This window comes from Benincasa hispida, chromosome 1 (assembly GCF_009727055.1).
Source record: "Benincasa hispida cultivar B227 chromosome 1, ASM972705v1, whole genome shotgun sequence".
Lineage (NCBI taxonomy): Eukaryota > Viridiplantae > Streptophyta > Magnoliopsida > Cucurbitales > Cucurbitaceae > Benincasa > Benincasa hispida.
The window spans coordinates 14,615,790-14,641,591 of record NC_052349.1 but is presented as its reverse complement, the minus strand read 5'-3'; the positions used below and the strand labels follow the sequence as shown (position 1 = coordinate 14,641,591).

Below are 25,802 nucleotides of genomic sequence, written 5' to 3'. Positions count from 1 at the left end.
TTTGCAAATTTAATGAGCAATAAAGGCACAAAAATGTAGGAAACAGCCATTAATTTTATTGATGATAATTTAAAGGCATTTAAATCAATTTAATGACTTCTGATCCTATCCCTTCCATTCTAATTATTTTACACTTATGTAGATTTTCAAAAATAAGAAAATAATGAAAATTATTTATCTAAAATAACAAAAATTTAATTTTATTTGATAAAGGCGGATAAAAGTCTATCAATATTTCTATTTATGTAAATAGTTTGAATTTTTTCTATCGATGAAAATTTCTCTATTTTATACATATATTCTAATGAAAATATCATATATTGGAATCACTAAACTAAACAAAATGTTCAAAATAAGCTTAGTTCAATTGACATAAAATTTTCATTAAATTAAAGTTTCACTCCATAAATTATATATAAAAAATTATTTTAAATGATAAAATTATTAAAAATATTTATAAATATAGTAAAATTTTATTTACTCCATTCCAAAATTTTGTAAGAAGTTTGATATCATGAATTTTATAATTATTTCTCAGAAATTTGAGGAAAACAATTATATATGTATAAAAAAAAAAACTCAAATCTGGTCTTCAAAAGTTGGTTAACAATAATGCAATGCACTAATTACTATTTAGAAACCCAATAAAGAACACAGCTTGAATATCATTACCACAAGCAACCGTGCAGAAGACAAGAAAATTAATTTTAATAAATTAGCATTAACACACACTTATCAATAAGATAAAAATAAAGTAGGAGGTAGCTTTTGGCCATTCAAGCTCCTTAATCACTCTCTACCCACTAATCTTCCACAGGGTGGTGGCGACAAAAGACAGCAAAATCGAAAGAATATGACACATTTCCTTTTCTAGAATCTAATTAATTCCAACTATACTGATTTCAAGATTTGTTTTTTTGAGTAATTTTCCTGTTCTAATTACCTACCCAAGTTTAATTTTTTTTTTTCTTTTTGTGTTAATTGCCTAATTGATTGCTTAACCATCTTGCCTAATTCACTCCTTTTGCTTAATCTCCGTTCTTTCATTTACGCTGCTCGAACGGCCGAACCATCATTGAACGGTCACTGTACAAAACCCAAAAATATAATGGGAATATGATTTTCAGAGATGGAGAATAGCTGCGAGACAAGGAACCAGTTTCAGCCTGAGACATAGACAGAGACAGCGAAAAAATGGGGTGAAGAAGCTGATTGGTTAGTGGGGTTTTTTTGATGACCCATTTTGTATCATTATTTCTTACGTTTTTTCATTTGATCGAAGTGTTTTGTGAGAAGAATGTGCTGTTTCGCTCCTTTTTGGGGAGACCCATTTGCTTGAAGATTGATTTTGTGTTCTTTCTGAAGTGTAGAGTTTCTTGTATGATTGAGAACACGCAGCTGTTTCAGCCGTTCGGGAGGTTTTTGGTCCACTGGTTCCAAAAGGGGTTGGTTTCTGAAGTGTGTGTTTGAAGATTGAGATAATGCTTTTACCTTTAGTCCATTGTACTTTGACGACTTTCTTGCTGATCCATTCTCAGCACCGGTAAGCTTTTGAACAAATAATTTCTTCCTTTTGAACTGGGAGTTGTGTGTTGAGTTAACAATCCAACCGATTCCTTTTGATTATACTATACATCACTGCTTCCAGAATCAACTTATTCAAACCTTTGTAAAATAGTATTTCTCTGAAATGATCAAGTACTTTCGAGCTCATCACCAAATTTGAGTTCTATGTGGTTGGAGATCTGGATTCTAGCTGTTTCCCCGATCCTTTGAGTCGGTTGACTTCTGATGCTGTGAATCGACGGTTGTTAATCAAGGAAAATTTGCAATTATTGAAGTTGTTTTTGTTTGAGTAGCTTGCTGGCATGCCTTTTGTTTGAAGCTTCCTATTGAAGTATAAAGGGCCAATATAAATAATTTTTCATTTGTTTCATATGAACATTTTCTCTTGCAATGCAGGTAAAGTCAGTGACAAGGAGCTGGAAAGGCTCGTGGAGGATTAACTAGGTCACAAAGTTGAAATCGTGCTAGTCTGGCCTGGATCCGTTACCTCGACTATTACTGGTGCAAGGACCAGGCTTTTCCAAGGTCTAAACATTTTGTGTGGTTGTTGTTTGCCGGAGTCATGGCAACCTTGATGCATTCTGAATCTCGGCGCTTATATTCTTGGTGGTGGGATAGCCATATCAGCCCCAAAAATTCAAAATGGCTACAGGAGAATCTTACAGGTTATGCTTTTTATCATCATGACCAATCTTACTGATAAAAATTCATTCCTATACCCATTTTTAGACGAGGCTTGTCCATAACATTCTTTGAGTGGCTAATTTTGGGAGCCTTTTCTTTTATGTCCCTGCTTTGCGTCCTCTTCAATGGAAGTTTGGGACTGCATTATTCTTGCATTTGTTGAGCTTCACATTTACATTCACATTCACAGTGACTTATCTTTCTATTTCTTGCTTACATTTTTAAACATCCGAGTTTTGGATGACTTGGTATTGGAGGGGTCAGAGTAGAAAAAAGTGTAAAGAATGATCATTCTTGTGTAATGAGAGAGTTGCTGATTAGAATAAACATGTAGAAAGTTTGTAGCTGAAACTCTCTGTTCTTGGGCTAATCATACCTTGTCTCTTGGAGCTGGCTTTTGGGGTGGGCACAAGCTTCTTGATGGGAGTGGATCATGAGTATGATGCAATGCACCGATTAGAGGGAAAATAAATACTTTTGAATATGATAGTAACCATTTATGACAGTTAATGTTGTGTAGCTAAATGTGTCTCACAATTGGCACTTACATTCTCAAAATTCTTTGTTCTCTGGATGTCCTCATGGATAAACATATTGATGCCAGCTTAAATTTGAATGATTCAATTGAAATTATGTCATTTTTGCTTCCTCTTGCAAATTTTGTATCTTATTAATTTTATTGAACATAAAGAACCAGGTGGCTGCACGTTCTCGCTTGCAACAGCAGATAACAACTAGATGTACTAACGTAGACATGTTCACTTTTTTGCAGACATGGATGCCAAAGTAAAAGCAATGATCAAACTCATTGAAGAAGATGCGGACTCCTTTGCAAGAAGAGCAGAAATGTACTATAAGAAACGTCCAGAGCTTATGAAATTAGTGGAGGAGTTCTACCGAGCCTACCGTGCTTTAGCTGAAAGATATGACCATGCAACTGCGGAGCTTCGTCATGCGCATAAAACCATGGCTCAAGCATTTGACAACCAAATGCCTCCTTTTATGTTTTCTGATGAGTCGTCTGTTTCTGAAGCTGAATCTCACACACCAGAAATCCACCTCCCAAATCATGCGCTGCATGACAAAGATGACTTGCACAAAGAGTTGGGGACTTTGTCGTCAACGAACGAACATCCATTAAGAATGAAAGGAGATATTGCTGGGGAATCTAATTCTCGTGCAAGTAAAGGGGGTTTGAAACAGCTCAATGAGATGTTTGCATCAAGAAAAAATGTACCAGAAAATTTAGAGGTTAGTGAGGGTAGCACTGAACAGCAATTAGTTTTTCATGAAGGTGAATTTGATGACCATAACTTGCAAAATGTAGAACACCCTCAGTTATCAAGGAAAATTAATGATCGCAACTCTCAGGTCCTATGTGAGGCAGAAAGTGATGAAAAATTGGATGCTGAGCTTCAAAATTTAAGGAAAAGACTGAATCAGATGGAAGCTGAAAAGGAAGCTTTCTATCTTAAATACCAGAATTCTTTGGAGAAGTTAACCAGCCTAGAGAATGAACTTAGTTCTGCTCAAAAAGATGCTGGGGGACTTGACGAAAGAGCGAGCAAAGCTGAGATTGAAATAAAAATATTGAAGGAAGCCCTTCTAGATCTGAAAGCAGAGAAGAAAGCTGGCCTTCTACAATATAATCAATGTTTGCAAAAGATATCTAGCTTAGAAAAGCAATTATCTGTAGCCCAACAAGATGCTGAAGGACATAATGAGAGAGCTGCTAAGGCAGAAATTGAAGCTCAGAACCTTGAGCTACATCTTTCCAGATTAGCAGCTGAAAAGGAGGTCAGTCTTCTTCAGTATGAGCAATGCCTAAAGAAGATATCTGCCTTAGAGAACAAAATCTCTCTTTCTGAAGATTATGCAAGAATGCTTGATGAACAAATGAAAAATTCAGAAACTGAAGTGAATACACTGAAGAGAGCTGTTGTTAAACTGAATGAAGAGAAGGAAATAGCATCTCGCCAGTATGAGCAGTGCTTGGAGAAGATTGCCAAGATGGAAACCGAAATATCTTATGCTCAAGATAATGCAAAACGTCTGAAAGGTGAACTTATGATGGCTAATGCAAAACTGGAGACGACAGAAGAAAGGTGTGCTCATTTGGAGGAGTCGAACCATTCACTGCAGTTTGAGGCAGACAAACTTGTACAGAAGATTGCTATTAAGGATCAAGAGCTAGCAGAAAAGCAAGATGAATTGAAGAAACTGCAAAGTCTAATGAACGAGGAGCAGTCACGATTTATACAAGTTGAGAACACTCTCCACACTCTGCAGAAGTTACATTGTCAATCTCAGGAGGAGCAGAGAGCTCTGACCTTGGAGCTTAAAAATGGCCTCATGATGCTGAAGGATTTGGATGTATGCAAACATGGCATGGAGGAAGAGCTTCAACGAGTTAAGGATGAAAACAAAATATTGAATGAATTGCATTTTTCTTCCAATACTTCAATGAAGAATTTAGAGGATCAATTATCTGGCTTGAAGGAGATGAAAGAGAAGCTTGTAGAGGTTGTTTCCCAAAAAGAAGAGCAGAGCAGCTTGCTTGAGAAGGAGATCCATCATTTGAGAGAAGAAATTAAGGGCTTGAGTGGAAGATACCAGGGCATAATGAGACAACTGGAGGCAGTAGGACTAGATCCTCACTGCCTTGAATCTTCTGTAAAGGAATTTCAAGAGGAAAATGCCAAACTGAGGGAGGCCTGTGAAAAGGACAGGAAACAGATAGAAGCACTTTATGAAAAACTCAGTCATATGGATGAACTTGCAAAGGAAAATTCGAATCTCAAGGTATCTCTGGCTGAATTGAATGCTGAATTGGAGAGGTTGAGGGAGAAAGTCAAGGAATCCCAGGATTGTTCCCAATTTACCAAGGGAGAAAAAACTGCTCTTGTTGCAGAGAAATCGTCCTTGCTTTCACAATTACAGAATGTAACTGAGAATATGTTGAAACTTTTAGAAAAGAACACATTGCTGGAAGACTCCCTATCTAGTGCAAATAAAGAGCTCGAAGGTTTAAGGGCAAAATCGAAGGGCTTAGAAGAATTCTGCCAGTTGCTGAAGGATGAGAGGTCCAATCTTTTGAATGAGAGAGGTACACTGGTGGCTCAGCTTGAAAACATTGAACAGAGACTAGGAAACCTGGAAAAGAGGTTTACGAATCTAGAAGAAAAATATGCTGATCTGGAAAATGACAAAGATTCTGCCTTACGTAAAGTAGAAGAATTGAGGTTTTCCCTTCTCATGGAAGAACAAGAGCATACAAGTTACAAGCAGTTGACTGATGCCAGACTTGCTGGTTTGGAGACCAATGTCCATAACCTTCGAGAAGAAAGTAGAGTGAGCAAGGAAGAAATTGAAGAGCTGCTAGACAAGGCTGTGAATGCCCAGGTTGAAATCTACATATTGCAGAAGTTTGTTGAGGATTTGGAAGAGAAAAATTTTTCTTTGCTTATTGAATGTGAACAATATGAAGAGGCATCCAAGTTATCAGATAAACTTATTGCTGAATTGGAAGGAGAAAATCTTGAGCAACAAGTCGAAGTAGAATTTATGTACAATGAAATCGATAAATTAAGAGCAGGAATCCGTAAGGTATTAATGGCACTTCAAATTGATCAAGATTGTGGGCAGGGAAATATGAAAGAAGAGAGAATTCTGATAGTGGATATTTTGGCCAGAATTGAAGATTTAAAAAGTTCTGTGTTCAAAAACAAGGACAAGAAGCGGCAACTTCTAGTTCAGAACTCGGTTTTGTTAACTCTTCTCAAGCAACTGAGTTTAGAGAGCGAAGAACTTCTGTCAGAGAAAGAGAACATTGTGCAGGAGTTAAAGATCATGAAGGGCCAACTAGCAATGCATGAAAATGACAAGCATGAGCTTCTGAAGACGAAAAACCAGTTGATGATGCAAGTTAGACAGTGGGAACAGCATGAGCTACTGCTGAAGGCTGAGATTGAAACTTTAAATGAGAAGCTAATAAATCTGCAAGCGGCCTGTCTCATGCTGGAAAGGGAAAATTGTAATGTTGCTGAAGAAAAGAATTCTTTACTGAAGAAATTTCTGGACCTTGAAGAGGACAAGAATATTAATCAACAAGAGCAGCAGAATTTAATCATCCAGGAAGTGATTGCTTTCAACATCCTATCATCAATTTTTGAAAGCTTCAAAACCGAGAAATTCTTGGAAATAGAAAAGCTTGTTCAAGATATCTGTCATCTCCAAGTGGTTAATTTTGATACAAGGGAAGAAGTTGAAAAGTTGGCAGAGAAATTTCAGTTGAAGGAAGTGGAAAATTTGAATTTAAATGGATCAGTAGAGAAATTGGCCAAGGAGTTACATGAAGCAGAAGACTTGAACGATGAACTTAACTATCAAATTTTACTTGGAAATGATTTTCTGAGGCTGAAGGCCCAAGAGCTTTCTGAAACAGAAGAGGAGCTTAAAAATTCACAAAACTTCAACATGAAGTTGACTGAGGCAGTTAAGCAGCTCAAGATGGAAGGTAAAGAATCAATTATGATTAGACACAGTCTACAGAATGAGAATCTTCAACTTTCTGAAAAGTGCTTAAGCCAGGAGAATGATATTCAATGCCTCTGTGAAGTAAATGAAAATTTAAAATCTGAAGTTGATTTGTTGAATGAGGAGGTCGGGAAATGCAAAATTAGAGAGGAGTGTCTGAGTTTAGAGCTACAGGAAAGAAGAGATGAATTTGAGCTCTGGGAGGCTGAAGCCACTACATTTTACTTTGATCTTCAAATCTCATCGATACGGGAGGTTTTATATGAACATAAGGTTCATGAACTTGCACAGGCCTGTGAAAATGCTGGGGATGAGAACGCTGCAAAAACTTTGGAGATTGAACAACTCAGAGAAAGAGTATGTTTCCTGGAAACTGAAATCAGAGAAATGGAGGCACAGATGTCTGCTTATAAGCCCGCCATAGCTTCTCTGAGGGAGGATGTAGAATCACTCAAGCATATTGTTCTTCCTCAGACTAGGGATACCTGTAGAGGTTTTATAGGAGAAGAGGTAAAATCTTTTTCTTATTAATTATATGCTACAACGCCCACAGTAATACTTTATAATTATTCCTCTAAATGATTTCCTACTTTAGACAGAACTACGTAGTGTAAAAATTTAATACGATTGGCTCATAGTAGCCAAAATTTGTGCTCAATATCATTGAAGCTCTTCACTTCCTCACTTCCTTCATGCGTGAATGTAATCATGTGTGTAGCAATACTCATACACGACGAATACATGTGTACAAATATGGATTCGACTGTGCCTGTCGTTTACTTTAATTTGAGAGGTCAACTTGCAGGTCTAGCTTATGATTTGAATGGAATGGTTATAACTTCTAGATATTAATCAGAAACATTATAGTTTTTGTGAGCTTGTGTACTAGTCTATCAGATTGCAATTACTTTTATTTAAGCTTCTATATGAAAGTCTTGTATCTCAAGATTGCATCATCACAATGCTGACGTCAAGGAAACTGTTGCTGAAATCTAATAGTGGTTTGTGTTTATCTTCTGCCAGGGCGAGGAAACCACAATTCATGTTCATCACCTGAGCTGTAATGTCCACAAAGATGAGATTTTGGATTTGCAGAAGATTGGGGCCATGATAAAAGCAGTTGAGAAGGCTGTGATTGAGGAAAAGGAAAAGCTCAACAATGAAGCTGCTGACAAACATGTTAAAGCTTTCAAATCAGAAGCAGCCTCGCGTCAGAAAGTGAAAACGAAGGAGGGGAAAGATTTGAGGGATGGAGTTGCTGATAATTCGAAGGCAAGAAAGAATAAACCTGACAATGGAATATTAATGAAAGATATTCCACTGGATCATGCATCGGATAGTTCCTTTCAGAGAAGAAGCAAAAAGGAAAGTAGTGAAACCAATGATCAAATGCTTAAGTTGTGGGAAACTGCTGAGCAGGATTGTGACCAGAATTTGATCGATAGCTCGCCACCACAAAGCCCGCCAGACCCACAAATTGAGTACCCGCAGTTGGAAATTGTAGAACATAAGAGTCCAGATTTTTCTTCAGAACTACAAGCAGAGAAGGAGTTGAGCATTGATAGATTAGAGCTATCACCCAGCATTAGAGAACGTATACGAAGAGGCCGAAAAGGAAAGATTTTAGAGAGACTTGATTCAGATGTCATTCAGTTGACAGGTCTTCTAACAAGCGTTCAAGATCTGAAAAAGCGAATCGAAGTGAACACCCTTGAAATGGCTAGAAACAATGAATATGACACGGTCGAGAAACATATAAAAGAAGTCGAGGAAGCCATTTTTCAGCAAGTAAATATCAATGGTCAACTGAAGCAGAATTTGGAACGCAGTCCCTCATCTTTCGAGCGAAGACCATCCGTAGAACTTGAGGCAACTGGAAACATCCCCTTAAGCAAACTAACAGAGCAGGCACAAAGAGGATCCGAGAAGATAGGAAAACTACAGTTCGAAGTACAGAACATTCAGCGTGTTGTGCTGAAACTTGAAGCCGAGAAGAAAAGAAAAGGGAAGAACAGATTCTCCAAGAGTAAAACGGGTATTATTCTGAGAGATTTCATCTACAGAAGCGGAAAACGCAGCGAAAGACGAAAAAAGCCATGCTCTTGTGGATGTACAAGACCTAGTACTCATGGAGATTGAATCATCTGATAGTTTGGCAGAACATTATAATCTTATAGAGGCAGCAGGTAGACATCCCCTTGTAAGTTGTATAATTGTAGCATGGTTTGTCTGTAGATCATCTGTGGATCTGTTTGAGAAATATTCCTTTTGTGATCTAATGATGAACTATATAACAGATAGATTTTTGTATAATAATCTCCTTTCTGAAACATGTGCTATATTGCGCTGGCTTTATTGATTTTGTTGAATATAGGGCCCTGCTGCTCAATGCAGACATAACTGGCACATGGAGTGGCAAAAAGTTGCCCTTTGAAAAGGAAAACTTAGCTTCATTTTGATTATTGGAACCTAGTCGAGAATTTTTATGTGGATTCTCATGTTTTTGTGTGGATTGATCATAGTGTTCAAATATCCAGATATCTTGGTATGCTTGACCTTTTTGGATTCTCACTTGAAGTTTGAAATCATTTGATGCAGTGGAAAAATGTTTTTAGGTCAAATCTATGGCCAAACAATAGAAAACCATCCCTTAAAGATGAGAGACTCTCTAAAAAATAATATTCTATTTTCAAGAAGATATCAAAAAGCTTTCTATTACAACCCTAAATTGAATATTTATAGCCTTACAACAAAATAAGACAATAACTAATTAATTCTAGTTAAACATTAATTAGTCTAAATTAACCACTAAAATAAACACAAACTAAAACATACTAATTATCCTAATTTTCCTCATCATTATTGATCTGTAGATTCTTATTCTATAAATATCGGTTTTCTCACCCTCCCTATTAATTGATACGTGAGATTTGATAGTGGTTTTACTTTCGGTTTGTTTTTGAAGATTATACAAATTCAAACTTCTGAACCCAAATGTGTTTATAAACTTAAGTCGAACATCTTCCAAGTACTAACAGATTTGATAATATTAGAAAAATGTATAGGAATTTAGTCCTTTTTAATCGCAAACGTTTTTGTAAATAGTCGATATTTTTTTTAAGCAGTTAGAAAGTCATTACAACCTAGCGGTTAGTTTGTATAAATAGTCTCTTTTAATAAACTTATTTTATTGGCTTTTTCAAGCTGAGTCTTAACCTTTCAAACTCAATCTTTTTAACTCCTTAAATTTGAAATTCTTGTTTCTGTCCCTTCCATAACACTTTTGGTTCTTTCCAATAATTTATTGTTGTGTAAGGCTGACTAAAATATAATAACTGAGGTGGGAAGCACATTTGTTATTATATAAAAGTATCTAACTAATCTAAAATCTTCAATTTTGTGCTTATTATATAAGACTTTAGAATGTAAAATAGATTCATAACCTTTTAATTTCATCTTCAATAAATCCTTATCCTATTTACTAAAATTCACAAACTTATGTATACATAAAACTACAACTAATATACTCAAGATGAAAAAAATTGAAAGTTCAATAGACATTTGAACTTATCAGACCATTTATAAAATTTGATTTTTTTCTAAATAATGTTTTTTTAATATATAATGATAAAAATAGAGTAAGATGGAAAGTTTTTCTAAGGATAGGTGTTTGGTGAAACTATTGACAAAATTGGGATAGTGAAATCGTGTACGGGGTACAAGATTGCCATGTGGCAAACTCGTGTACTCGATACACGAGTATCGTTTAATCCAGTCAGCACCACGTCGGCTGACTGATTGACCGGTCAGATGCAAACTCGTGGACTTGGTCCACGTTTTGTTTTTCTTTTTTCTTTTTTCTTTTTTTTAAAAGTGTGTTACTAATTTTTTTTTAATTGGAGATGTACAACAATATTAAGACTTTATGAATATGAAATGGGTCCACAAATTCCTTCATTATTAAACTTAATTATATATTTAATCTACAATGAGAACATAATTATCTTGCACTCATATTAAAAAAAATGTCATGATATTAAAGAATATTTATAATTAGTTCTTTAATTTACAATTTGAAAATGAAAGTTTACATGAAATTTAAAAAACGACCCCCCTGGCCTTTATCCCTCATGGGGTTGTCTTCGTGTCCCTCTAAATTAGGTTCATCCTGTTGTCGTTGTCGTCTACGACGAATACGTCTTCGATCGGTATCAGCAACATTGAGTCGTCTTGTTTGTTGAATAATACCTTCTACGTTGACCAATGTTTGCTGACACATTGAACCCAAGTCTGTTAAGTTGTTCTGCACTGAATATTGTTGAACATTGCCGATAAAATTATTCTGTACAATCAAAAAAAAAAAATATTAAACAATATTCACATCATATATATGGAAAATGTCTGATTTTAAATCTCTTACCATGCAGTGATAGTAAGCGCCGTCAAGTATGATAAATCGCCTCGTGATTGAATTGTACTCGGAAAAGTAGTCGTCTGATACAACTGGCCCATTTGTTAATTCTTCCTGTGCATGACGATCATGTCGTCCATGCCAGTAGGATATATATACCGCATGGATTCAACGCCAGTCTTGGTCGTGCTTACCTCTCAAATCGATCTTATGTAATGCTGGGAGTGTATAGGAAAACGTATCATTTGTAGCAGACCGAACTATCTTAACACACGATCTGGATGATGCCACTCTACTATATGGAAGCATATAAGAGGGCTAAAAGTCAACCAGATGTCTTCACCATCACAAGAATAATCAGGTAAGGATGACCAAATTTGTCGTCCAAATAAAAAAAAAAAAAAAAAAAAAAAAAGAAGATAAGTATACATCTAAAATGTTTTAAATATTCATTTTTATATATATTTGCTACCTGATTGTGCATCAGAATGTCAAATATTTTTCTGTACACGAGCAACATGTTTGCTGACTGTCCAGAGGCAGCAAATACACCACTCCATCTAAAATTATAAAAAATACAATTAATTTATATTCTTACATAAAATGGTAACGAAATAAATATATAAATGGAATAATACTTGGTACTAAGTGGACCATGATCTGGGGCCTGTAACTGGACTTGTGGTGCTATAATTGGAAATCTGTCATAAGCCCATACTTGTAGTAGTATCAGTGGCTTCGCTATTTCCAACGCTTGTGCATTGGTAGCCCGACAAAGTTCTCTATACAACCATGCAAAACATGCACCACCCCACGAGTACGTACCAGCGTACTCAAAATTGCATGATGTATGCTCGTGCATACCTACATATGCTGATGTCGTCGACATCGGGAGGTAATTCTGGAAATTGGGACGCCAACCAGGATATTCAATCTTGATCCTTTTAGATCATTTGGTAGAACGCCTAAGAGTTCTTCACAAACGTTGTTCCAGTCATACTGTAGTGAACCTGTTAATGGTTGGTCGTCCACTCGTAACCCAAATTGTATGGCAACATCCTGCAGCGTGATCGTACATTCACCACAAGGCAGGTGAAATGTGTGGGTTTCTGGTCTCCAACACTCAACTAGAGCAGTAATAAGGTGCCAATCAAGCTGGATAAAACCAATTTGTGCAACTCCAAGAAAACCTGCCTGCTGAACATAGGGAATAATGCAGTGATCAAATGGGATAGTATGTTGTGTAATCACCTCCCTTCTCCGACAACTCAACACTACAGTGGAAGAACTATTCCATACTGATTGTGAACAATGCGTATTTTGCTGGTATAATTGTACAAGATTAAAAGGACCAGGCTCCATTACCTAAGAAGTTCAAATTACATTACATAATAAAATCCATGACATAAAATATACATAAAAAGTACATAAAAAGACACAATTACATAAAATAAATTCATTACATAGATTTATTATATTAATTCATTAAATAAAAAATATAAGTACATAAAATATACAATTATATAAAATGAAACAATTACATAAAAAGTATAAGTACATAAAAGATATAATTACATGAAAAATATAAGTACATAAAAAACACAAGTACATAAAATATACAATTACATGAAAAATATAAGTACATAAAAAATACAATTACATAAAAAATACAAGTAAAAAAAAATACACCTAATGACGCTGAAGACGAAGCACCTAATGTACGTTGTGGACAAGTGCGTCTGTTATGTCATTCTCTCTTACAAATTGTACATCGCACTTTTTGGCTCGCCTCTCTCCAATACATTTCATTATGAATGCGCGTACTTTTTGGCCGACCTTGTTCTCTTAATAAGTCCACATTTGGACGAACTTTTGTAAATGATAATTCTGGCAAATAATCTGGGTGTTGTATTGGATGGAAGTGACCTTTATAACATCGCTTGAAATTGGACAATTTGTAGCATTCATCAATAAGTGGTATGTATGTCATACACATATAATTACAAACTGCAATTACATGAGAGCATGAAATCTTGAATGACAGTCACTTATTGCAAGAACATGTTCCTTCTTTCAAGCTCAAAACTTGGGTGTGTTGTCCTTTATAGGGAGAAATCNACATGCACCACCCCACGAGTACGTACCAGCGTACTCAAAATCAGACAGTAGCGGGAGCAGCATGAGATGCACTAGAGTATTTGACTTGTTAGCGAACAAAAATCGTCCAATAAGTTGCATGATGTATGCTCGTGCATACCTACATATGCTGATGTCGTCGACATCGGGAGGTAATTCTGGAAATTGGGACGCCAACCAGGATATTCAATCTTGATCCTTTTAGATCATTTGGTAGAACGCCTAAGAGTTCTTCACAAACGTTGTTCCAGTCATACTGTAGTGAACCTGTTAATGGTTGGTCGTCCACTCGTAACCCAAATTGTATGGCAACATCCTGCAGCGTGATCGTACATTCACCACAAGGCAGGTGAAATGTGTGGGTTTCTGGTCTCCAACACTCAACTAGAGCAGTAATAAGGTGCCAATCAAGCTGGATAAAACCAATTTGTGCAACTCCAAGAAAACCTGCCTGCTGAACATAGGGAATAATGCAGTGATCAAATGGGATAGTATGTTGTGTAATCACCTCCCTTCTCCGACAACTCAACACTACAGTGGAAGAACTATTCCATACTGATTGTGAACAATGCGTATTTTGCTGGTATAATTGTACAAGATTAAAAGGACCAGGCTCCATTACCTAAGAAGTTCAAATTACATTACATAATAAAATCCATGACATAAAATATACATAAAAAGTACATAAAAAGACACAATTACATAAAATAAATTCATTACATAGATTTATTATATTAATTCATTAAATAAAAAATATAAGTACATAAAATATACAATTATATAAAATGAAACAATTACATAAAAAGTATAAGTACATAAAAGATATAATTACATGAAAAATATAAGTACATAAAAAACACAAGTACATAAAATATACAATTACATGAAAAATATAAGTACATAAAAAATACAATTACATAAAAAATACAAGTAAAAAAAAATACACCTAATGACGCTGAAGACGAAGCACCTAATGTACGTTGTGGACAAGTGCGTCTGTTATGTCATTCTCTCTTACAAATTGTACATCGCACTTTTTGGCTCGCCTCTCTCCAATACATTTCATTATGAATGCGCGTACTTTTTGGCCGACCTTGTTCTCTTAATAAGTCCACATTTGGACGAACTTTTGTAAATGATAATTCTGGCAAATAATCTGGGTGTTGTATTGGATGGAAGTGACCTTTATAACATCGCTTGAAATTGGACAATTTGTAGCATTCATCAATAAGTGGTATGTATGTCATACACATATAATTACAAACTGCAATTACATGAGAGCATGAAATCTTGAATGACAGTCACTTATTGCAAGAACATGTTCCTTCTTTCAAGCTCAAAACTTGGGTGTGTTGTCCTTTATAGGGAGAAATCATACTTATGCCAGTTTGTACTTCAAAAGTTTGACTTTCCCTGTCAATAGATGTCACCGTAAGTGCAAATACTCGTTTTTCCCACCTCTTAAGTTTTTTTAGGGCATATTCTGTATACATGTCCCCACGATCAAGTGCTTTACTGATTTCTTGTCGCCGGCATTCAAAATACAGTATTGTGCGATAGAATGTTAGCCTAACCAAAGAAGTAATTGGTAACATTCTAGCACCTTTGAAAACACCATTCATGCATTCAACTGCATTGCTTATCATCCACCCATAGCGGTACCCACCATCATGTGACAGTCCGTTTTTCCAAGTCAATGTCTGAAAAATATTCAAGACATTCAGGATGCAATTGTTTCAATTCTTTCATGCACCGAATGAACCTGTGCCTTTGGTGTTGATTTCCTGCCTTAAACACCAAATTTTTTAGTTGCTTTGATTTGTATTTCGTATTGAAATTGGCAACATGGCGAAGACAATATCGATGGTATACTCTAGGTTCACCCCAACCAATTTCTTCATTATTAATTGCAACAAGAATGCCTTTATGTCTATCAGAAATCAAGCAAATACCCTATCTTTGGGTAACATATTCATGCAATGTCCACAAAAACCATGACCAACTGGACGAATTTTTACCTTCAATAATAGCAAAAGCAAGGGGAAATATATATCCGTTTGCATCAATAGATAAGGCGGTCAATAATTTTCCTATTATACTTTCCGTAGAGATGAGTTCTATCGAACTGGATTAATGACCTACAATGTCTGAATCCTTCTCTTGCAGACCAAAGGACCAAAAAACTCGACCAAAAATAGTCGTACCTGGCACATCAGAAGGAAGGAAAAACCAATCTGTTCGTGTTCCTATAATGAACAAGAGCACTCAATCAATACGGAAGCTCGGAATATGATTTCTCCCAATCACCAAACATAACAATTAACGCTTTTCTCTTGGCTTGCCATCTATAATTAACATTATTGCCATATTGTTTTTTAATTGCTTCTTGGAGTAGGGCCACGGGTACTTCAGCTCTAACCAAATTTTGGATTTCAATACTCATAAAATTTGAATCAAATCATGTGTCAATTCTGAAAACAAACATAAGTGTTTCCCTTGAAATTTGGTGATTTCGAACATCCCATGAGTTTTACGCCGACATGCTCGTAACCTCCAAGCACAACCATCCATCCATAATTTACATACCAAAGATCTTGATTTGATTCCACTAGTGTTCTGTCACACAATATTTTTTTACAATTACAGCAAGCTATAAATCTTCTTTGGTATTAAACAATATTAAACTACGGTTATCTACACCTATATTCCTTTCTTCCAACCTATATTCCTTTCTTCCAAAGTAGACCCTAGTTCACACGTTGAATTTGTAAATCTGACTGTACCAACTCAAGATCGTGTCCCCCACTACTGTTGTTTCCAAATAAATAACTAAATCTTCAGACGCATCGACATATGTATTATGATTTTTTTCAACTGTTATAGTTGACAAAAAAAAAATATGTTAATATGTCAACCCAACAAAATCCAATTTCTATGTTCAATATATAAGATCTAAATATTATATATTTAAATCAGCCCAAATCTAAAATCCATAAATTATATATTTAAATCAGCCCAAATCTAAGATCCATAAACTATACATTTAAATCAGCCAAAACATTTAATTCAGCCCAAATGCAAACAAAATAACCAATCTTCATTTTTATAAACATGTGCATATATTTCTATATTCAACTACATAATTAATCATTAAAAAAATAGCCCAACAAATAAACAAACATAATCATCCAAAAAAAATAGTCCAACAAAATCAAACCAACAAAATCTAATTTCTAAGTTCATAAACTACTCTAGATTCAATCCAACAAATAAATCATGTGTCCATAAACTACATATTAAGTTCAGCCCAAATGCAAACAAAATGATATATATATTGGAAAACAACGGAGGGAAATTTNAAATTATATATTGACAAACAATGTAGGGAAAGAATTTTACCACATAAGCGGACGATTTTGGACATTTTGGACGGAGAACAAATGGAGGCAAAATGATACATTTGGATGCACAAGATGGAAGCAAACGGGTGTAATCGCTATCGAGTACACGATTTAAAAACCTACTTTTGACAATACTTTAACTCCTACCCTATTTTTGTTATTATATATTAAAAAAACATTATTTAAAAAAAATCATAAAATTTAGACACTTAAAAATTAATAAAATTGTAATAAATACTTTTTTTGAGATGATTATCCAAAAGACCCATATTAAAGGTTCAAAATGACAAATGCCCCTGTCATGGCCGGTATTCTTCTTCTTTTTCCACTGCACGTCTTCAGCAAGAAACAAGAGAAAAGTGATTTTGTAAATGAAAAAAATGATGAGTCAAGACAAACGAGAGCGAGATGAGCAAGAACAAGATTACACATCAACAAAAGATCATTTGACAATTTTTTTAAAAAAAAAAATCAAATAATTTCCCCTTTTTTTAATTAATTTTTGGGCCATCGGATATGGACCCATAGCTTACAACCAGATAATGCTTTTCAATTATTATGCTAATTCCAACAAATGAGAAAATTTCCCTTCCAATCCTAAACTGCTTCGGCTCTTTTAGCCTCCGACTTGAGGCTTCCATGTTGACTTCATTCTACGTAGGAAGCCATATTGGAAAGTTAGTTCCCACAATTTTACTCTTATTACCATCCTGCTGAGCTATTGAGTTTACAAGGCTGCCAATCCAGAGTATTTATTTGCATTATCCAATGAGAGAACGAAAGACTGGCATATTGAGTCCCCAATTATGCATTTAAAACATGTCTAAATAGGATTTAAAAAACGGTGCAATTTGCTAAATTAATTCAATGCAAGTATTCTTTGACTAATAGCACAAAATTGCCATCCTCAAAACCAACTCTCTGATAAAGACTGAGAAGCAGGTTAAAACTAAAGTTTAAACAAAGGGGCCAAAAATTAAACCAAAAACAGATTACTCCAACTCAAATGAAATTAAACATAACCGAACTCAAGCTCCAACAATTTCAGTAGCCCCCTCTACCGCAGCTTCATCAGCAGGTCTCTCAACCTTCACGCCAACATCTTCTGAGTAGTCTCCGTGAACCTACAAGCACAATCAGCAAGAACGATGAATAAGAGGACAAAATATCACTGATGAAACATAAAACACTCTGAAATAATTCTGTTGGTACTTGATCAGTAAACTATCATTAAAGAAAAATGAGAAATAAACCAAATATGCACCTCCATTAGCTTCCCAAGATCGAATTTGGGAGCTTTCAAAATTTTAACTTTCCGGATAAACACATTTTGAAGTGGGTAGATACTGGATGTTGCCTTTTCAATCTCCTTGCCGATTGATTCTGGAATGAACTTGCGAACCAATTCCTTCAAATCACAGGAGGACGCTTGGTTTATCATGATCTCTCTCATCTTCCGGCGGATCTGAATTGTATAAAAGATTTCAGCATTAATTCAGAGAAGGGTTTGCAAAACCAGGAGTGCGTGCTGGTTCATGAATATGGAAACAACTTTCAACAAATGAAATACCATAAGCAAATGCAAGTCAGAGTAAACTTAATAACACTTAGTATAAACAATCTTACTTTAGTTTTACGATAAAATACTTAACAGTCCTATGAACTGACCTGCCTGATCTGGCTCGATTGTGCATAACAGGTCCTTTTCACCTGGTTCGGCCTTCTCTTAGTAAAGCCAATGCAAAACATTCTAAGGGTGTAGTTGTCTGTGGTTTTGACATCTACGTGAGCTTCAATCAAGGTATGCCATTTGCGTACCAAAGACCTCAACTTGTCAGTAGTGAAGTTCATTCCCTGAAATTTTTTACAATGAAGAAAAAAGATGATCAAAATGAATGATACAAAACTAGATGTAAATCATTCTGCTTAATAAAAATGAAAATTCCATCTCACCCAGAAATTTGTCAGTACATTCCTCCCTTGGACATCTTCTGCTCTCAATCGAATCTTTCTGTAAGCATGCTCTTCATCATCCTGAAGATCAGCCAACGAGATCTCGAAGACTCTATGTTTGAGTCCTTCAGATGCAATCTATTGAGAGCAACAAAGGAAAATTAACATTCACTTTACATGGAACTATACAATGAACAAAATCTACATGAACATATATGTCACAGCAGCAAAACTAGTGTCTAAAAACTCTAACCACTGCATCACATGTCTTATGAAAACTCTAAAGAAGTTAGCAGAACATCCATTGCATCCGAACTTGCAAAGGATATTTCAAGTCATCTAGAAAATACAAAATCCAATCTTTGGTTCTCAGATACCAAAAGTTCCAGTTCAGGAAAAATATCAATACAAAACTATAAACAGAAGAAACTAGAATAATCGCAACCTCTCTAACACTAGACATTGAATAATTTATCAACATGGAGATAAAGGGAGAAAAAAATCCATAAACATGTAACTCGTACAAAGATCAAATTCAGCAACGCCTCAAGGATTATACAAACACAATTACATTTCACTTACTCTACACTCAGTTTCCAGATAAATTATAAACACAATTTCATTTCACTCACTCCACTCAGTTTCCAGATAAATTACAAACACAAAAATAAAATCAATTAGAACGAGGACGACTTACCTTGGTACCCTGGGTGCGAGTAACAAGAGTCTTTCCGACATTCTTAACAGTGAAAACTGAAGGAGCCTTGATATCATACCAATCCTTCTTGGCAAATGGATCAGTGCTGAAAAAGAAGCAAATAACAGATACATAAAGGTAATCCAAAACTAAAACCAAGATCTGAGAAACTAACGGAGTAAATAAATATGCTCACGCTTTCTTCTTGCCACCCTTCTTTCCCTTCGAAATCCGCTTGTTCTTGCTGATCGAACAGAAAACAAGAGTTAGAGATAAAACCAAAATGCAGCATAGGAGTGAACGCAATCGGAGAGAGAGAGAGAGAGTACCCGACGGCCATGGCTGGAGGAGCTGAGTTGCCCTAACTCTGCAGATGTTATGCTGCACGGCAGAGAAAGTTTGAGAGCTTCCAAAAACCCTAAAATCTGTGTTTATATAGGTCTCGTTTTGGGGTTTTTTTTTTTAAAAAAAAAAATTATACTTATGTATGATTTCAATTAATTATATTTTTAATTGTTGATCTGCTCATCTTACTATACTAACTGTCGACACTCTAATGAAGAGTTTACAACAATATCAAATTTTTACTATATTTGTAATCGTAACAAGAGTAAAAATATTGTCTTAAAAAAAATAATAAGAGCGGAAATATTTTGAAAAAACTTTCTGACCTAAACCCATAAATTTTTGAGTTCTATCGATTAAAATTATTGAACTAATACATATTTCAATTTAAACCTTGAATTTTTGTAAATGTATCAATTTATAAGGCTTAAACCTTTATGAACAAGAGAAGATTCGGATATCAAAGCAAAAAGGACAACAAAAGAAATACGAACAATAACTTTTTGAATATCAGAGCTGTTATTTCTCATTTCAATTCATTCACAATAAAAGGAATAATTTATATAGAGGGCTACAAAACCCTAGAACCACGGGAAGGGCAAAAAAGACAAATTGCCATTATACAAGTGGTTGAAACAGAAGAATAAAGAATATTTGACGATAATTAACAAATGAATTAAGTAGCAGAGGTGTGTTTTATCTAATTCCTTCGCACCCCCCCTCAAACGATAGGGTAGGCTTGTTACCTTGAGTTTGAAGCGAAGATATGCAAATTGAGAATGAGACAATGATTTGGTTAAACAATCGACAATTTGCTCAGAGGATAGAACATCGCATACTTCGAGAACACCTTGAATCACCTGATCCCGAGTAAAGTGTATGTCGATCTCAATATGCTTGGTGCGGGCGTGAAATACCAGATTTGTGGTGAGAGAACTAGGACTTAAATTGTCACACCAAATGACCGGTTTTGAGTGAGAAGGGACGCCAATTTCAGTTAAGAGTTATGAAAACCACTTTATTTCAGTGGAAGCATGTGCTAAAGCCCGATATTCAAATTTAGTGCTTGACTGAGCAACGACGGCTTGTTTCTTGGATGACCAAGAAACAAGATTATCACCAAGGAAGACACAGTAAGCAACCATAAATCTTTGATCATCTCTGTTAGAGGCCCAATCAGCATCTAAATAAGCGATTATTCTAAAATCAACCGATGGAATGATAATCAACCCAAGAACTTTGGTTCCACTAAGATATTGAAGGACCTATTTAACCTCTTGTCGATGAACATCGGTAGGCTACTTGAGAAATTGGCTTAGGTGATTCACAATATATGCTATGTCCGGACGAGTGTTGGCTAGGTATTGCAACACTCCAACAGTGCTTTAGTAAAGAAAGGGGTCTGCTAAAGGAGAACCATCAGTAACATAGAAGGTTTTTCAAAAAACTGATGGAATGGGAGCTGGTTTGAGACCATATAGGGCTTTCTTTAATTTTTAGACATGATATGGAAAATTAACATCAACATACCCTGGGGTAGAGGCATATAAACGTCTTCATCGAGATGGCCATTAAGGAAGGCGTTGTTAAAGTCGAGCTGTCGAAGCTTCCAATTGTGGGACACTGCAAGAGACAAAATAACACAAATGGTTAAGGATTTGACTAAGAGACTAAAAGTTTTGAAGAAATCAATGCTCGGGTTTTGACGAAACCCATTTGTAACCAACTATGCCTTGTACTGTTAAATTGATCTATCAGAATTTTGCTTAATATGAAATACCCACTTACACTCAACAATATTCATCCAAGTAGATGAGAGAACAAGCTCCCAAGTATTTTTCCAAAGAAGACCATTATATTCGATGTCTATGGCAGCCTTCCATTTAAGAACAGTAAGTGCATCGGAGAGTTTGGTGGGTTCAATTTGTGTCCAGTCAACAAAGAAGGTGGAAAACCAAGCTTTGGGTTTAAAACTTCCCGCTTTAGCACGGGTAATCATCAAGTGGCCTTGATATGGTGATGTCGACAAAGGAGGATCGACGGGTGAGGAAGAAGAAAGAGAGGAGAAGGGAAATGGATTACCAGACGAAGATGTAGGTGAAATAGGGAAGAAAACGACACGTGTGAAAGACTACGGTTCAAAGGAGAACATGTGGGGGAAAACATTGGTGATGGGCTCGAACTAGTTAGAAGAATGTCAGGTAAAGGAGGATTAGGTAGAGATGGGCTTGGGCCTGAGGTAGGTGTGTTGGCTTGGTTTGTAGGAGGAGAGTTTGTAGATTGATTTGGGCCCAAGGTAAAGTTTGGGGAAGATGTTGGTAAGAGGCTAGAGTTGTCCCATGGTGGGCTTAGGAGCCATTAGGCTATTTGAGGATTGAGCTGAGAGATCCTTTCCTTTTGCTCTTTAAAACTTGTGACAAAAGAGAAATTAGTTCACCAAAATAGACGTTGTGAGATGTAGATTTATCCAGATAGGCTGAGGTACTTATGGCCTTTATGAATTAGGTTAGGCCCCAAGTAAACATGTCTTTCAGATTTAAGCTAAATTTTTTATGAATTAAATGGTTTTAACCAAGGGTAGCAGACACACCAAAGGTCCGTAGATCTACAAAATTCAATCTTCTATTTACTAAAACCTCCATTAGTGACATCCCTTTTAAGATAGTAGATAAAAGTCCATAAAATATAAATGTTGACTTAATGAATGCATGCCACCAGAACTTTAGAGGCGTGGTGGCTTATGTAAGAAAAGTTAAAGCTCATTTCAACAACATGTCGATATTTCCTTCTAGCCCTACCATTTTTTAGTCGAAGTATACGGGCAAGACTATTGTGATTGAATTCTAAGCTCAGCACAGGTCTTATGTACCTTGACAAATTCTCCTCCATTGTTAGTTTGTAATGTTTTTATTAGTATCCCAAATTAATTTTTTTTACCATAGTGACAAAGTGATTAAAGGCAGCAACTGTTTCTCTTTTCAACTTAAGAGGATAAATCCAGGTAAATCAACTGAAATCATCTAAAAAATACACATAATACTGATAATCTTCCGTGGACATAACGAAGATTGAACCCCATAAGTCTGAATGAACTCTATGAAGGGAGTATTTGAAGGAACTCTTATCAAAGAGTACCTCTGAGCGGAAGCAAGATCATTCCAAACTCATTGTGACAAAATTACCGCATTCACAATCAAACATACTAGTTATCCATTAACAACAAATTATAGGCATACTTTGAAACTTAAACAACAAAGAGAACAAGATACGTACCAGTTGAAGAACTCTTTTTCACCTTAAATCTTATTCTCGTCAAAGGACTGCACCTCTCACTCTTGCTGAGATCGTCCAAGCTATTGTCCACCAAATCACGACGTCGTCTACCCACGAACAGACTCCTCACGAACAAGGAAGTAGGGAAGATACCACCACTCAGAACCCTCGGTATCCTCGAAGTGAGAATCCAAAAGGTGTGGGCTCTGTTGGATTTAGTAGAGGGAAGGAGGAAGAGACGATCGTTTACCACAACCAAGCAAGTGGGAGATATTGGGTGTCTATTGTATAGACAGATGCTTGATCATTTAGGTAAATGTACACGATCGTGTAGTAAAAGGGGCGAGATCGTATAGATGATCATTTAGTAAAACGCTCAGGCGCGCGATCGCTTAGAAAACGTTAGACGATAGTTTAGGTAATTCTATACGATCGTTTAAGAAAAGGCGTGCGTGTACACGATCGTTTAGTAAACACTGAGCTGTTGTGTATGCTCTCAGTTGGCTATGCGATAGGCAGTATACACGATTGGTGAGAGAATATCTTATCCTTTTGCAAAATGAAAACTATTTTCATTTTATCCTTCAGTTACGAAAACATAATGTAACCTCCCACTAACTCATTTGGTTACGGAGAACAAGCCGACACAATTATCCCATAATTGTTAAACTAAAAAATAAATATAATCTTATTATATTTATAACCTATGGTTTAATATTACATCATATGCAACATATGAACCATAGTTCTTTTCTCCTCCATTAGTTATAAATCATATTTATATCATTTTCCTTCAATTAATGTATCTTATACATCATGTCAACTATATCATATATAATTGACCCATTTAATTATATCATATATAATCAAACTCCCTCTTGTCAATTTGAACACTTCAAACTAACCCAAAAATCGATTCTCAACTTAAATCAATTGAGCTACCAATGGGGCCTTATGAACCTATGGCTCGAAGCTCCAACGGTACGTGAATAGTTGACTAAACTCTTTAGCCACGAGATCCACCATTCGTTAACTTCTAGACATTCTACTAAAGACCGACAGTTGCACTCTTCTCATCGCATATATATTTTTGTGTCCATCGGATATAACCAATCAACAATACGATAATCCTTCACAGATGCTCGTAAGTACAGTTGGGCCAATTTATCGTTTTGCCCCTGTAGTTACATCTAACTTCTTAAGTACCATTGATCCCTCTAATGAACAATACAACATAGTCCTACTATATGTGGACACCTCTCGGGTCATGAGAAGGTGTGTGGTGTTGGTATTGGTGTCCTGATTCTCTTGAAGTCTCGTTGTTTTGTAAAGATACACATTGTTTAATGAATAAAATAAGTGTTATTTAATTCTGGAATTTACTCATATCCAATAAACAAAGCTCATTGGTTAGCTTATATGAACTTAAGCATGTATATGTGATATACAAGTGGATCATGCCTTAAGTGATAACCTAAATAGGTATGTAGTAGAAGGATTAAAGTGGGATACCTGATCTTGGTGACACTTCGGATGTGGCCCACTTTATAGAGGTTTGCAAGTGTTGTAAACTACTACAGATGGTAAATCTTAACCATTTATGTGGAGACGTACAAGCGGGAGTGGCCTATACAAAGAGTTTGTATAAGACCTGGACCACAAATGACTAGACTTTGTATATAACACCGTTGATACTAAAGACTTGCATCTTACCTAAACGACCATAGGTGACACGACCTTAATCCTGAGTGTTTTGAGAACTCCTGCCTTTGAGGGCGATCCTTTGATTAATATGGGTGAGAGTGGCCAGATTGCCAACTCAACATGCCTACCTTTTTTGGGAACTTGTCTGATCTAGGAGCTGGGAACTCAATCCACAAGATGGAATTCACTCATTTCCCGAAGCAGGGATAAGTAGAGAGATTGTTCCCTTAAGGGTTGATTTCGGGGCTTGAACATAATGGCCACAACTTTTCTTTGGAAGAGAGGACCTAGTCATAGTAGGACTATGGTTTATGTTCATTAGAGGGATCAGTGATACTTAAGGAGACAGATGTAACTACATTGGGCATAACGGTTATTGGCCCAATTGTACTTACGAGCGATCTATGAAGGGTTGCCGCACTACTGATGGTTAAGATGGACACATAATATATCTGTGGTAAGAAGAGTTAAGCTATCAGTTATTTAGTGGAGTGTCTGGCAGTTAACGGATGGTGGATCCCGTGACTAAAGAGTTTAGTCAGTTATTCACGTACTGTTGGAGCTTCGAGCTACAGGTCCATAAGGTCCCCTTGGTAGCTCAATAGATTTAGTTTGGGATCAGTTCTTGGTGTTTATTTGAAGTGTTCAAATTGACAAGAAGTATTTTGATTATATATGATATAATCGGTATGATGTATAAGATACATCTAGTGGAGGATTGATGTAAATGAGATTTACATTAAGTACCATGGAATTAGAAAAAGAATTATGGTTTATATGCTTCATGAGATAAAATATTAAAAATATAGGTTATAAATATAGTATGATAAGTTGGCTATCATTTATATTTATAATAATATTAATTATTGGATAATTAAATCTTTTTCTCTAATAACCAAATGAGTGGGAGGTTATTGGTGGTTCATGGTAACCGTGAGATAAAGTGATTTTTTCCCCTAATTTTAATAAGTTTTGACAAAGGTTGAAACATTGTTTTGAGATTTCTCTCTCGCAAAAAGAAACTGTCAAGTAAATACAGATTTACTAAGTGATAGCTTAAGCGAAGTAAACGATCGTGTAGTGTTTTGTAGGCGAC

The 25,802-nt window shown here is 35.8% G+C and overlaps 4 protein-coding genes across 5 annotated transcripts; 1 reads left to right on the top strand and 3 right to left on the bottom strand.

The window, feature by feature from the left end:
• The first annotated feature begins 995 nt into the window (after positions 1-995).
• Positions 996-9,245, top strand: LOC120082145 (protein NETWORKED 1A-like). 2 transcript variants are annotated; one of them, XM_039037392.1, is made up of 5 exons: positions 996-1,215; positions 1,371-1,543; positions 1,963-2,231; positions 3,023-7,296; positions 7,810-9,245. In XM_039037392.1, exons 3-5 carry the CDS (start codon positions 2,129-2,131, stop codon positions 8,923-8,925), a joined length of 5,493 nt encoding a protein of 1,830 aa, XP_038893320.1. In that variant the 5' UTR covers positions 996-1,215; positions 1,371-1,543; positions 1,963-2,128; the 3' UTR covers positions 8,926-9,245. The 2 variants fall into 2 exon arrangements, with proteins under 2 accessions (XP_038893320.1, XP_038893326.1); XM_039037398.1 differs by having other exon boundaries at positions 1,366-1,543.
• A 2,816-nt stretch (positions 9,246-12,061) lies between these two features.
• LOC120076049 (serine/threonine-protein phosphatase 7 long form homolog) lies at positions 12,062-12,559 on the bottom strand. Its single transcript, XM_039029831.1, has one exon. The coding sequence runs from the start codon at positions 12,557-12,559 to the stop codon at positions 12,062-12,064; it is 498 nt and encodes a 165-aa protein (XP_038885759.1).
• Positions 12,560-13,454: 895 nt separating this feature from the next.
• On the bottom strand, positions 13,455-13,952 carry LOC120076043 (serine/threonine-protein phosphatase 7 long form homolog). Its single transcript, XM_039029827.1, has one exon. The coding sequence runs from the start codon at positions 13,950-13,952 to the stop codon at positions 13,455-13,457; it is 498 nt and encodes a 165-aa protein (XP_038885755.1).
• Positions 13,953-17,562: 3,610 nt separating this feature from the next.
• On the bottom strand, positions 17,563-19,820 carry LOC120067561 (40S ribosomal protein S3a). Its single transcript, XM_039019123.1, has 7 exons — positions 19,714-19,820; positions 19,581-19,628; positions 19,385-19,490; positions 18,688-18,825; positions 18,403-18,588; positions 17,999-18,199; positions 17,563-17,858 (listed from the first exon to the last, which is right to left on the bottom strand). Exons 1-7 carry the CDS (start codon positions 19,722-19,724, stop codon positions 17,763-17,765), a joined length of 786 nt encoding a protein of 261 aa, XP_038875051.1. The 5' UTR covers positions 19,725-19,820; the 3' UTR covers positions 17,563-17,762.
• Between the last annotated feature and the right edge of the window lie 5,982 nt (positions 19,821-25,802).

What these genes read in the sequence shown, in the direction of transcription:
- LOC120076043 (XM_039029827.1), bottom strand. Translation starts at nt 13,952, where the DNA reads ATGGAGCCTGGTCCTTTTAATCTTGTACAATTATACCAGCAAAATACG.
- LOC120082145 (XM_039037392.1), top strand. Translation starts at nt 2,129, where the DNA reads ATGGCAACCTTGATGCATTCTGAATCTCGGCGCTTATATTCTTGGTGG. An exon ending in GCTACAGGAGAATCTTACAG is followed by an intron (nt 2,232 to 3,022) that starts GTTATGCTTTTT and finishes ACTTTTTTGCAG; the next exon opens with ACATGGATGCCAAAGTAAAA. An exon ending in GAGGTTTTATAGGAGAAGAG is followed by an intron (nt 7,297 to 7,809) that starts GTAAAATCTTTT and finishes ATCTTCTGCCAG; the next exon opens with GGCGAGGAAACCACAATTCA.
- LOC120076049 (XM_039029831.1), bottom strand. Translation starts at nt 12,559, where the DNA reads ATGGAGCCTGGTCCTTTTAATCTTGTACAATTATACCAGCAAAATACG.
- LOC120067561 (XM_039019123.1), bottom strand. An exon ending in AAGGGTGGCAAGAAGAAAGC is followed by an intron (nt 19,491 to 19,580) that starts GTGAGCATATTT and finishes CTTCTTTTTCAG; the next exon opens with CACTGATCCATTTGCCAAGA. An exon ending in ATCTTGGGAAGCTAATGGAG is followed by an intron (nt 17,859 to 17,998) that starts GTGCATATTTGG and finishes TTGTGCTTGTAG; the next exon opens with GTTCACGGAGACTACTCAGA.